The 14,838-nt window shown below is 37.5% G+C and overlaps 1 protein-coding gene across 2 annotated transcripts in view; it reads left to right on the top strand.

Annotated features, from left to right (window-relative positions):
* ascc3 (activating signal cointegrator 1 complex subunit 3) overlaps window positions 1-14,838 on the top strand; it is a 339,566-nt gene that overhangs the window by 53,505 nt on the left and 271,223 nt on the right. For both annotated transcript variants that reach the window (XM_007899134.2, XM_007899135.2), the window contains exon 8: window positions 970-1,095. In XM_007899134.2, coding sequence (XP_007897325.1) covers window positions 970-1,095 — 126 coding nt within the window. The remainder of the gene's footprint in view (window positions 1-969; window positions 1,096-14,838) is intronic.

The raw sequence follows: 14,838 nt of genomic DNA on the forward strand, positions 1-14,838 counted from the left end.
TAGACTCTTTTTAGACATATATATAAAAAAACATATAGGGATAAGTGAACTGGCTGATTCTCAAGGTTTGAGGTTGGATTTAATCCAACCTGTTAATACCTGCAACTGAATATCGAACCATACACAGCTTCACATTCATGATGCTGATATTAAAATGTATTCCTTTTTTGTATTTTAGTTTGAATACTTTGAATTGAATTGAATACTAATTTTACCTCTTTCTGGATTTAAATTCAGTGATTCCATTTGTTGGCTCTGAGGAACCTACGTTAAACATAGTCATCAAATCATAGACACAATAGCACAGGAGTGGTCATTTAATCCTTTAAACGTTTGTGATGCTAGCTCTCCCATGGGAGGTCTTGTTTTGTTGCTCTTTTAACCATCTTATTAACGGAGACAAGTCAGCAGCATAAACTTGATTATCCAATGGAATTTTATAATTCTACTTGCATTTAATATACAGTTATACTGGATCGTGTATTGAAACACCTCAAATAACTTCATATGATTTACTGTAGTGTGTAGTGATTATGCGTTTTATAGGCAAGCATTAGCAAAATTCTTCTTTTGAAGTAGTTCTAATGAAGTAATATAAGGACCCCCTGATACTGGACACTTTGGGACTAATTGCTCAAAAGCCTCGATATACGCAAAGCACAATGAAATAGCTAACTTTGGGTTTTTTAGGTAGCTATTGACATCACTTTATGGGCATAGCATATATGTGTGCAGAAAGTGATTGCAACAATGATGCACATTTCTGTCAATTTTAGTAAGGGGGACTGGCTTGTCAGTCGAAAACCAATATAGGGTGCTTACAGTTAGCCTGGATCTATGGTAGTCCTCAAATAAGGGGGGTGGGGTGGTGCATTATCAGAATTCCCTTGCATTACACTGTATGCTATGCATTAATATGTTTATTAAAAATTCATTAAAATGCTCATTTTTAACTTTTATGACTTGCAGCTATTACTTCCAGAAGGAATCCAACGGGAAAATAACAAGGTTTATGAACAAGTAGTCATTCCTGAAACAGAACCAATGCCCATTGGTATTACGGAGAAGCGAATTGATATCAAAAACCTGGATGAGGTGAGGATTTAATTAAAATAATTCCAATAAATTGATTTAACACTCATTGTTATTCAGAGGCAATTATCTATAAATTCAAAGTGTTTACGCTAAATGATTTTTGTGCCTTTGACAGTCGCAACAAAGTTTAATTTATTATTCCTATTAATACTTTCATGCACTGGCTTTCTTTATACTATGGAAATCATTACTCAAAAGTTATAACTTGTTGTTACCCAAATGTTTATTATTGAAATGCTTATTTGTAGAACATGACAATGCCTATTCCAATCTAAGAACATTTTTGCTGGGTGATTTCTTGGTTCTTTTACTTTCAGTAACCAAGACATATAAAAATCATTGTGTTCTGTTTGAAATATTACATTCATTAGTGATCTCTAATGCGAATGGTACTATTCGTCTATAAAATACACATTCACTACACTTTGCAGTAAATCCTTTAAAACGTTTGGAGCCATCATGCTAACCTCAAAAGTGCTATATGAAATGTAAAGATTATTATTATAAACTGGTGACATGCCATGGCTTATTCATCGTAAACATATACTTAATAATAATGGAAATAAGATAGAAAAGGAATATCACAATAATGAGAATATGTTTTTAAGTATGGAAGAAAATTGGCATTAATGCAGATTTCTTCAGTTTCGGTTGATTACTTGTTAACACTGATGGTTTGCAAGACTATGTTGAAAAGACTAATTGGTCCAGAATTGAGACGATTAACATAGTTACATAAATAAACTGTGCTTACATTGTTTTACATCTGTGTGTTTGTGCACGATTATGTGCATAATGTTACACTAAAATCCAATGTCACTTTGTCATTAATGAAATCAGTACTGAATCTGGAAAGGCAAAATAGCAAGCTCCAAAGACAGCAAAATTTATGTTTAGCTGAATCTTCCCATTTTTAGTTTAGAAATTTGGGCCCAAAGCATAAGGGAATTATGCAGTTCTCGTTGAACTAGTAACCTAATTGACGAGGGATATATTTGCAAAATGCTGTCCTCTGCTGTCGCTTTTCTGAATAGTCATCCTTCCTAAGCATTTAGGATATTTTTTTCTCTGCAAGATGAAAGTAATTTTTGGAAAAGAAAACTGTATTTCATTTAATTTCAAGATTTTTAGGCTTTGTGAAACTTAAGTACAGAGGATAGCAAGCTCTGAAAAATCGAAATAATTGTAATTTAATTGTCCTTAAAATTCCAAGTTTTCCTGTCAACTGTAACCTAGCAGCCCAAAAATTTATTTATAAATGGAAATACAATGAGTTTTCAGGAAGCTGCCCTTCAGTTGTAGTTATTACTGACCCCATTTTACCCTAACAGATAGGGCAAAATGGATGTTGTCACAAAATGCATTTAATCTAGAGGTATTACTACACTACAGTAATCACGTAAAATCCAATCTGCTATAATGTTTTGCATTCTGCTTCTTTGTACAATGTACTTTATTCATTAATTCAATATTGTCACCTAGTTCATCTTGCATCATATACTGAGCGCTACCGCTCTCTGGAACTCCTTCCTGGAGTCCCTCCGAAGCTGCTCCCTCTCTTACCTCGTTCGAGGTCTGTCTCACAACATATTTCTGTTACCACACTTTCGGTAATCTTTCCTCTCCCCACTTGGTTTGGCTTCCAACCCCAGCTCGGGGGTCAAGCCAGTATTGTCAAGAGTCTTGGGAAGTCCTATTGACATGAAATAATTTATTCTTTGGTTTATTGTCTGTAATGGAGATAATTCCGCACCTAAATAAATAAATGTAAATGTGTATTCTATTGTGGTTGAAAATACTCTCAGCACCTCAAGTAATTTCCAGTCGCAGCTTTTCCTTTCACAAGCAAAACACTTTTTAATAACAAATGACCTTTGAGCTTATTCCTGACTAATTAGATCATGACTTAAGGTCATGCTTTATCATGCTTCACTCGGGTACAACCATGTTGTACCACCACTCGGGAAACCCAACACCATGCTTAAGCGTATCCATACCAAACCAGGTTCTATGCATCTCAATTCCAGAGATGTTTATTGGTATGGAATGCGCATTCCCTCTCTCCTGTTTACCTAATTCTGGAAAGCATTAGATGCAGGTTGACAAAAGCAATGGTTTGGGGACCCCGGAGTGTTTGTTGGAGTACTGCTCGAGTCTAACCAGCTCAAACCACACAGCTTGCCTTTGAAAGCACTGTCTGGCAAGTTTTCCTGCTCCTCGTTCAGTTTGGACTACTTTGCTTGTTAGAGTTTTGTGGTGCAGGGTTAAAAGGAGCTGAGTGGAAAGAGTCCCTTCTCCCAGTGACTTTTCCTATAAAACCCTGTAATACAATAAATGTTGAATTCAAAGCTGAGTATTCTCTGTTCTATTGCTGATTCTGTAGAGCTGGCGTGGCTATCATTTGAAGTATATTTACATGTAATATTTAAAGTTGATGCAATATATTTATTGAAGTGGAAAGAAAATTCTACATTTATGTTTAAAATCTGAAATTGCTATCGTTTACTTGAGCTCATTCTCATCGGCTACCTTTCAAAAACGGGGCAGAATTTATTCTTTGGTTTATTGTCTGTAATGGAGGTAATTCCTGACATAAATAAATGAAATAATTCATGTGTTGCTGAACCAAGAGCATCAAAAACTATTAATCCTTGTATTTGGTATAGAGCCTCAGCTACGTTGTTGAAACGTCTCTAATCTCTTCACTGTGCTTTACGCCTAAGTGTAATGACTGTTTTTGGAGGCTTTGTTATACTTCATAATATGTCATCCAGAATCAACCAGCTATTGATGTATTCACATACTAGATTTAGTTAACTGCTGTGTGGCATTGATTTGGTAATCCAATATTTCTCATTCTTATTAATGGAGTTATTTAATTGATGGTTGGTTGAGAAAACATACAATTGACTAGTCGGTTGCAAATTTAAAATGAAATTCAGAACATTTGCACTTCACTAATTTATTTCCATTATTCTAAGGTGTTTCTGTTAGGAAATAAATCCAACTTTTTAAAAAAAAAGTGCAATACATAAAATGCACGATAGAGTAGCATGATAATCTGTTTGGAGCAAATGTTTCACTGGGTATTTGTGGAACCTATGTGATAGTTTGTAGGGCAGGTGGTTCAAGCCTCAGTGAGTGAATTTCTAAACTATTGTAGCAGTCTCTGTAAGTTTGTAATATCAAAGCTTGCTTGCAAACTTTAAGATTTTTTAAATTACATTTAGAAGTTCAGATGATGATGGCTATTTTCTCTGCAAATTTTGCATTTTTATTATGAATTTGCAGGTAAAAATTTAAAAACGCATGAATTAATTCTCCATTATATATACCAGCTTGGACGGTTGACAAAATTCTGGAGCACCTCCTTGGATGTGTATTTTCAAAGAAAAATCAGATGCGAGACAAGTCACAAACTTAATAAAAAAAAGCATGAAGCAGAGTCTCCTTCATGTTCAGTAGACCTTTGTAGATTATTCTAGGTAAAAATCCTAGTCGATAGAAAAGCATAATGGAACTAGAATAAATTTCTGTTTACATGCCACAGACAAGGTAATTTAATTTAAACCATTGATCCAATAACATACTTTATCAGTAAGATGATTACTTTATCCTTTGGACATGCACTTCAGATAAGATGTTAAACCGAGGTCCAGTCTGGCTGTTCAGGTGGATGTTAAAGATCCCTTGGCACCTTTCAAGAAAACAGGCGAGTTTCGCCTCACGTCCCTGTCAACAATCAGCCAGATTAAATTTGTCATTCCGTATGTGTGGGACACTGCTATGCACAAATTGGCTGCCGTGTTTGCCTTCAAAACAGTCGCTACACCTTACAATGGATTCTGTGAAGTGCTTCGAGACATTCTTCAAACATTAAAGGTATTATATCAAATGCAAGGATTGTTATCCCTCTCGACTCTCTTCCCCCTCCTCGCTCCCTCCCTTCCCTCCCCTCACTCTGACCATTTCCCCCCTCCTCGCTCCCTCCCTTCCCTCCCATCACCCTGACCATTTCCCCCCTGCTCGGGTCATGACCCAACTGTGCAGCGCCTTGGGATGTCCTCCTGACGTGAAAGGCGCTTTATAAATGGAATCTTGTTGTTGTTGTTGTTGTTGTTATTTTATCAGGAGGGCCTTCTGGTCCATCGTTGGCAGCTTAGCTTTCAGCCACTGTAACACTTCTCTCTGGAACTCCCTTCTTAAATCTATCCTCTTTGCATCCACTTTCCCTGTCAGAAAATCCCTGTTAAAAGCCTTCATCTCCATTTGTTTCTTCAATGTCCTTCTCCTATCCCTTTCTTCACAACTTGCTCAGTGTCCGCCACCCATTGATGAAAAGGGCTTCAAGGTGTTTCAAGTGCGAGTTGTATTTAGGGCAAGTACTGAATGAAGGTACAGTACTTGCTGGAAAATATTAAATGGATCGCATTGCCCTACATCCTTTAAGATATGTCCATATTTCGTTAAGACACAGCAACAATAATTTACATTTATATAGCACCTTTCATGTCTGGAAGATATTTCAAAGCACTTCACACAGCTGACTGAAGGTCTGAACTGGGGACAGAGCGGAAAGATGGCTGAAAGTATAGATTTATAAAATGTGTTTTAAGGTGGGTTTTCAAGGTAGAAATGGAGAGGGGTTGGAGGGACTACAGGATGCAACAATTAACTCACATCTGCTATGTTTACTGTTAAATTAACATACCTGCTGATATAATCTTATTTACCTTTTACCTTTCATATAGTACAAGGACACATGTAAATAACAATAATAATCCTTGCATTTGATATAGTGTATCAAATATACTGTAAAATGAATTGACTGTATGTTGTATGGAAGTTTACCTGTGTGTCCTGATTATTTTTATCTTTGTCGGAATGCAAATTTTTACTGGGTCGGCTACGCTTATATGCGTAACTATTCATCTTCAAATTGAAGGCATTAGTAAGGTGCTTCTGGAACATTGCTGACACATCATGGTTTTTAATCCCCAGTCCATTTGTTTTTTATTTTTTGAAAAATGATGTGCTTGAATTTGTGACTAAATTGTACATGTTGCAGTTGCATCATTTGAGACCCAAGTACAGATGGAATAATAGCTTGAAAAAATGTAGTTAGCGTATCCATTTATTGTTCCAGAATGTTTCCCTAAAGACCGATATGTGGTGAGTGCTATTGGGCTTCAACAAAACAACATTTAGAAACAGAACTTTTGCTGCATATTTGTCAGATAGGTTTTAAAACCACGAGTTTGCACGTGTAGTTACTTAAAACAAGTTCTTAGAATTGATGTGCAATCACGTTGAGTTAGATGATTTCCCAGGTCTTTGAAACTTAGTTTTTTTTATTCTAGTAGATTTTTTTGGGGGGGGAGAGGGTGGGAGGAATCATGAAATATATTCCTGTTTGATCACTCACTCCATGGCTGTTTGTGGACATTGCTGTCTGACAGACTGACTGATGCATTTCGCCCACAAAATAGTCAATTCACTTTACAGTGTATACAGTGAAATACTTTGAGACATTCGATGACATGATAAGGCGCTAGATCAAATGCAAGATTATTATTATAAGAAAGCAGTTACCTTCTCCAAGGCCTCTGTCAGTTTCTTTCGGACACTGCCCATCAGCAGATGTGAAAGACTAGGCCAGTATTGTAAAAGCAAGTAAAACCTTATCCTCTTTTAACAATTGTAAACATTTTAAAATCTGAGAGATAAATTGAGGCAAAACAATAATTGCGTTTGATCCTCTTAATGAAGTGCCTTATCAGATCGACCTATCTTAAAGCTATATTTGTAGGTGAATGCACACAGCAATGTTCCACAAATAGACATGAAGAAACTTGCTCAGTGCAATACAACTACTTTTCCATAGAAATATATTCTAAAATTCAAATAAATCATTTTGTTTTCTTTCCTTTTAGTTTTGGGGATATTCTTATCCAAATGGTATTATTAGTAAAGCCACATTTGCAAAACTGCCAAATGAGTTACTATAGTTCATGGCTGACCTTTTCCATTCAGAAATATTGATTGTGTCATTTTCCATGCTTAGATATACAGATTTTTAGCCTTTAAATCTTCAGAGATGTTTAACACTTTTCTTTAGCTCAGTTCTTAGCTTAACCCCAATTTTCTTTAGTTGACCGAATTTAACATTCCTAGAGAGTATTCCCACAGCACCTGTAACTGGGATTTGTATATTGGTTACAATAGAAAACCTTGCAACCATTGTTTGCTGCTTCATTTTTGTAGGCCTATCCTGTCAAATTGGTAGTCAAGTTGGTAGATAGGATAGGCTTGTATTGACTCAGAGGAGAAGTGGGGGAGTTTAATCTTTCCTTTTTAAAGAAGTAAAAACTGCTATTGTATTCATTATCCATTCAATGTCAGGTCAGGTGGACTGCTACTCAAATGTTGGGGAATTCCCTCAAAGGGACAACTTCACTTTTACACTATTTTGCTTGTTAGTCGAAGCCTGATATGACTCCCTAATTCTTCCATTGTGTACATATTGCAGGCCTCTTTGTAGTATCTTGAATTTGCTTCCTCTCCACTCACCCCCCCACCCCCCAACCACACACTCACACACAGTCTCATAAGCAGATGAATACTGTGTGCCATTGTTTTACAAAATATCACGTATTTGATAGGATTGAGCCAAACATGCTTCACTCTATAGGTTGACTGTCCATGAAACTGCTAAGTAATGATTATAAATATCCATGTCCAAAAACCTGCCAAATGCTGGTGGTTCCCAAGAAAAACTTGGAGTTTGACAAGTGGTATTGATTTGTATGTAGTTGAAGAAAGGCAAACACAAATTCATACATTATTGGAGTTATTTCATTCAACATGAAATTTAAGAAGAATGGTCATCACATACCAGATTATATCTCAGTTTAATCCTTCAAACATTGATATTGCTAGGAATAAGTTTGGAGGTTATTGGATGGCTATTAGATGTAGAAAGAAATGATTGGGTGTCCCATGGTGTATAATAGCTCCAAAGGGAAAATATTGAGATGTTTTGCATGATAACTTTTGGAGAAGATAACGTATTTGCAGAACTCTCTAAAGAGCTTAAATGCTGTCGTTTGGGTAGTTTATAATTGAGTCGGTTGCCTTAAGTGTTGAACAGCTAATTGTCCTTTACTCTTTCCACATTGTATGTACTGAGTAAAAATTACAATAATTAGCACTTCGGGAAAATGTCTCAAAGTGTGTTACAAAGACTTAGTATTAGCTTGATATTGAGGAGAAATTGAATCAGGGGAGATTAGCTAAATCCGCAGTTGCAGCGAGGTCTTTGGATGAGTTTTGAAAACAGAAGTGCGGACGTAGGGGGGAGTTGGAGGGATTTTGGAAGAATGTTCCAAAGCATGGGGGCAAAGTGGCTGAAATCCCACCCAATAATGGTAGGTTGGAGTAGTGTAGGGTTGCAGGAGATTACAGAGGTAGGGTGAGACAAAGCCATGGAAGCAATTTGGAGGTGGGGTTCAGGATTTTAACGTTGATTCACTGGAGGATAGGGAGCTCGGAGAGAATAGGTGAGATAAGCTCACAGCTGTTGGGGGAGAGAATGAATTTTAACCTGGATGCACTGGTATAGAATTAACATCAGCTAAAAATAGTGGATTAGATTGTTGATGATATATTGGTGATACAAGCCTCATAATGTGGAGCTGAATAATTAGACTGCATGTACAATGTGGAGGTGAAAAATGAGTAATGGCTTGCAAGTGACTGAAAGCTGAACAAAACAAAGTAGGATTCTTTCTGACACCTTTCCAATGATGACCAGAAAATTGCTCATCTCCAGTATCATTAAAGGGAAATTGACCTTTTAGAAATTGTCCTGTTGTTGATGAAAAGCTTGATATTTGTAAAATCTGTCCAGTGACATTTTCATTTTTATGCATGTTCTCATTATTGGTTCCTGCAAAGACAAACATGCAGTAAAAGGGCAATCTTGTGGACTTGCAATGAAATTAGACTTATTATACTTTTACACCAATTTAAATAAAGTGCTGATAATTAGAACAATGCTGCTTTACCAAGAACCTGTCAAAGTGGTATATTTCGCCTACAATTATGCAGTTACTACACTTTAATGTAAAATCCCATGAAGCACATTAAACTCAATGTGATAAGACACTATAATAATCATTTATTATTATTTTGTCTTAGATATTTTACTTTGACATCAGTCTGGCTCAGTTGGTTGCACTCTCACCTCCTCGTCAGAAGGTTGTGGATTCAAGCCCCACATTGGCACTTTGAGCTCATAGTCCAGGCTGATACTTCAGCGCAGTGTTGGGGGAGTGTTGCATTGCTGGATGTGCCTTTCTTAGGATGAGATATTAAACTGAGGTCCCATCTGCACATTCAAGTGGATGTTAAAGATCTCATTGCACTATTCGAAAAGAGAATGGAGTTCTTGAGAAATTAAGACTTCTTTACTGGAGCCAAGGGGGTTAAAGGGTGATTTGATGAAGCTCTTCAAGATTATCAAAAGTTATGATAAATGGTAATACGTTATTTCATCTATTTGGCAAGTCAATAACGTGAATCACAAAAAAAAAATAAAAGGGGAGGGAAGAACATTTTTCATAGGAATATGGAATTCTGTGTCACAAACAAGAGTCCCATCAATTTTTTTTCAAAAAATTAAATAGATGTTTGAATAAGAGGAATATGACAGTCGTATGGAGAAGGAGCTATGAGAGTGAGATGAGACTAGGTGACTCCTCTGGAGAAAAACACTAGTGCAACTGTGTTGGGCTGATTTACCTGTAATGTTCTATGATTTCATTTAAGATTCCTGGATATCTATCCCCCAGATAAAATTGGTCATTCCTTCACAGCTCCTTGGAGGACATTTCTGTGCGTAAATTGACTGCCACGTTCGCCTACAAAACACTCGGCCCTACACTTTTCAATAAATCCTGTGAAGCTCTTTGAGATAGCTTCCCAACATGATCGGCACTGTATCAAATGCAAAGATTATTATTTAATATGAAAAATGTAATTTAGGAAACCATAATGATAGAAACATAATCCTGTGAAAAATTGAGTGCACAAATTATTTTATCGGTGTAGCTACAAAGATCAAATCAGAAAACAACTATAGTTCGTGCAGTAAACCTGGCTCATTGAGTTACAGACATTACAGAAAATGTATTTAATTTGCATATCACAGGTAGTTTCAATCCAGATGGTTATGGGTTGCACTCAACCCAAGGCTGTTTTATTGTGGTTATTCAGTTTACATAATGTTGATTATGTAAACTGAGGAGGGGGTTTGCTGAAACTGATCAATAATAATCCCTCAAGAAAAAAAAATATAAATAAAATATTAATTGGGTCACTCAATCCATGACTGTTTGTGGGACACTGCTATGCACAATTGGCTGCCGCGTTTCGCCCACAAATATACAGTCAATTCACTTTACAGTATATTCTGTGAAGCGCTTTGAGATGTCTAGAAGACGCGAAAAGCGCTATATCAAATGCAAGGATTATTATTAATAACACCTACAATCTGGTTTTCATTTCTTCTCATTTGTTCAACCTCTATGTACAAATGAATACACTACCAACCAATGAGTGAAAGTTTAGGATACATTGAACAGTTCCAGATTTACACCACACTGAGGCCACTTTAGTCAGGAACTGTTCCCTCTCCCTGTTTATGCTGAAGGCTTCATTCATTATAAACTCACACTGTCAAGTTCAATGAATTTACTGACAAAGAAAGAATGTTTCCTCCCACTCCAATTTTATCTGGGACATGGAGAGAATCATAATCTGCATTCCAAAAGTGGTCTAACTCTGTAACACATCATAACTTGTTTTAATAAATGATTAAAATTTGTACAAAAAGTTTACTTGAGTAGATCAAAATAATATCTAAAATATAGAAGTAGTGAAACTCACAAGACCCAAAACCACAAACATCAAACCTTGAGAAAGCGAGGTGAAGGGACCGTGGGATGGAGTTCCAGAGTGTGGGGGCAGAGAAGCTGAAAGCCCGGCCACCGATGGTTGGGCGGGTCAGGTGGGAGACATGGAGCAGGCCAGAGCCCGCTGAACGGAGGGAGCGGGCAGGCTGGTAGGGAGTCAGCAGGTAAGAGAGGTAGGAGGGGGCAAGGCCATGGATGGCCTTAAAGGTGAGGACAAGGATCTTGAAATCGATCCTCTGGGGGATGGGGAGCCAGTGGAATCGGGCGAGGGTGGGAGTGATGCGGTCACGGAGCCTGGTGCATGAGAGTACACGAGCTGCAAAGTTTTGGATGATCTGCGGCTTGTGGAGGGAAGATTTGGGAAAGCCGATGAGGAAGGAGTTCTCGTAATCGAGCCTTGATGTGACGAATGCGTAGGTGAGGGTCTCGGCAGTCTGAGGGGTGAAGCAGTGGCGGAGTCTGGCAATGTTACGGAGGTGGTGGTAGTCAGTGCCGGTCATGGCGCATGTGGGGGAGAAAAGGCAGTTCAGGGTCAAACAAGACATCCAGTTTCTTGACTGGCTTAGTGAGGTTGAGTGTGCAGCCGTGGAGGCTGATGCTGCCAGCGCCTCCGCACCTCAGGAGGTCCTCGGTCTTGCTGACGTTGAGTTGGAGAAAGTTGTCCCTCGTCCAGGACTTGATGCGGACAGCCAGTCGGTCAGGATGCCAGTAGTCCTGGAGTTGCGGGTGGAGTTAGAGAGGTAGAGTTGAGTGTCATCCGCATACATGTGGAAATTTACCCCAAGTCTGCAGATGATGTCACTAAGGGGGAGCATGTAGAGGGTGAAGAGGAGGGGACCGAGGACAGAGTCCTGAGGAACACCGCACAAGTACGGTGGGGGGCTGGAGGAAAAGCCATTTGCTACGATGAAGTGGAGGCGGTGTGAAAGGTAGGACCTGAACCAGTCAAGGACAGAACCTTGAAGGTTGAGGTGGGAGGAGAGGCGGTGGAGGAGGATTGAGTGGTTCACGGTGTCAAAGGCGGCGGAGAGGTCGACAACTCCTAGAGATGAACATAGTTAAAGACGCTAAGCATACTATTACAATAAATAAATTGTTAGACTCAAATATTTATTCTTAATTTTCAAATTTCAAGCTATAACTTGAAATTTGCTATAACTTGCTAATTCTGCTCTTTCAAGATCATGCAGTTTGAATCCGTTCACTTCTAGTTGAAGGCGGGCATAAGGCTTTGGGTAGCATCATAGAATGTTACAGGAGAGAACCAGGGCATTCGGCTAACAAATCTACTCTGATGTTTTTCTGCCCAAGAGCCAATTTAAACGTATTTGTATTTGCTCCCTGTATCTGAGCAACAACAACTTGCATTTATATATTACCCGTCACGCAGAGTAATGTCCTGGAGTGCTTGAGGCATCAATAAAATTCCATTTTAAAAGGGTTAATGGACTGCTTCAACAACTGTTTCTGGTAGAGAATTCAAAATTCACAATTCAACAACTCTATGTCAATATTTTTTCCGACTTTTCCTTTTAATTCTATTGGTATTTATTATAACTGTTTGCTTGTTACTGACTCACCGACCAGTGGAAATTTTCTTTTACTATTTTCCTTATAATAACCCTTCATATTCTTAATGATCTTTCTCAGATAAATTCTTACAACCAATTCTGAACAACATGATAAGGCACTATCTCAAAATGCAAGGAAAATTAACATAATTTGCTGTTTTATCATGGATGCTACGGCTTCAACATGAATTTTCTTTCAATTGCTTTCTTCCCAGTGAGCGCTGTCAGCAAGGCTTAAATAAGCTTTGTTTAAAATGTTACAAGCATTGTCATGTGTTCACCTGTCTCTAAATCCTTGGAGCCTGGAAGATAATTAATCTTGGTGATGTTACACGACTTATCTGTGTAGCCTCACAAGAGTCTAGAGCTTGGCATTTCAACTCTTTGCGTTCAGATACTTTCTTGACAAGCAAAACCCCGCAGTTAGTGACCCATGCAGCAAGCTGCTGTAAATTCTCTTGTATTGAATGTATTTAGTATGGAGTAGAGAGAAACATTGAATTATTGTCAGAGAAAACTCTTAAAATAGAATTCCTTCAGACTGCTGTTTTTACTTGCCCAGAACTCCTCAATTCATTGCCTGAATAACGAACACAGTTAAGCATAACTAACAGACTCCAGTGAAAAGTATGTGCCAGCATTCATTCATTCTCATATTTATTTACATCTTTACCACTTGAGAAAAAGTAGCCTTAGGTTTCACATGATCACAAATATAACCTAAACAGATACCAATATTTATTGATCAAAGTGGTAGGATACACAAAGCCGAATTATGATTCACTGCTTAATCTCTCCAGGGGTGATGAAGATACCAACTCATAGAATTTTACACTTCGGAAAGAAGCCATTTGGCTCATCTTACCTCTGTTTACTCTGCAAGAGTTCCATTTAATAATGTTGCCCTGTTTTCCCCCTATTTTGATATTTTTCAAATATTTATCTATTTCCTTTTTAAAAACTTTTATGAATTCTGCTTCACTGGCTGTTTTTCGTAGGACAATTTTTTTTTCTATTTCCCACATCAAATTCCCAAATAATTTTGAGTACTTCTATCAGATCTTCTCTTAACCTTCTCTGCTCTAGTGGAACCCCCCCCAGTTTCTCTAGTCCTTCCTCATAAGTAATACCTCTTGTCGCAAGTATAATCCTAGTGAAGCTCCTCTGTACCATCTCCTTCGACTTGACATTCTTCATAAAATGAGGAGCCCATTACTGCCACAATGCTCCAAATCTGATCTAACCAATTATTTATATAGGTTTAGCATAACCTTTGCTTTCGTATTCTGTACCCTATTTATAAAATCTAGGATCCCACTATCTTTTATTTTAAATAGTGATCTACCATTTTAATATAATGCTATAAATAAATTTGCCTTATGAATTTTCCAATGATGTAAATCTGAATGAATGAAGCTGGTAGTATATTTCAAAATTACTTTCTTTTTTAAAAAAAATCTACTGTCGTGTATGATCAAACATCCTATTATCTTTATTAATTTCACACCAATATACTGGTATTCCTAATTGAAGTAGATATTCCAAGGACACATATTACATTTCACTTTAATGAATCGGAGCTTAAGTCTGGTAACATATCAACAGTTTTGATGATCTCAGTTTTGTGGATAGAGTTTCACAATTGCCCAAAATTGATTTTGTCTTAGGTTGGTTCAAAGTTTAAGGTTGGGAAATGACAGAAAAGCAATTAATTTTCAGTTTTGTGCCAAGTTTTATATATTTTTAAAAATGGGCAAGGATGGAAGGCGCATATCGCTTTCCCTCCAAATACACAGTCATTACAGTTTACAGTAAATCCTGTGAAGCACTTTGAGAAGTCCTCCTGACTTGAAAGGCGCTGTATCACATGCAAGGATTATTATTAATCCATGACTGTTTGTGGGACATTGCCATGTGCAAATTGGCTGTCGCATTTCGCCACAAAATACAAAAGAAAATAAGAAATTGATAGGCAAAAGAAGACCAGGATCCATCAAGTTCGCCGTCCACCATCCTGGCAGTCACTTGACATGTTAATTCACTTTACAATATACTCTGTGAAGCTCTTTGAAACGCGTCAACAATGTGATATCAATTGCAGAGATTATTGGCTCTGTGAGGTGTTCCCAGCGACTTCTGTTTTTATTTCTTATTATAAGATATTATATATTATATTATAGTTCATTTTACTTTGTTAC

Source organism: Callorhinchus milii, unplaced genomic scaffold (assembly GCF_018977255.1).
Source record: "Callorhinchus milii isolate IMCB2004 unplaced genomic scaffold, IMCB_Cmil_1.0 Scaffold3, whole genome shotgun sequence".
NCBI classification, from domain to species: Eukaryota; Metazoa; Chordata; class Chondrichthyes; order Chimaeriformes; family Callorhinchidae; genus Callorhinchus; species Callorhinchus milii.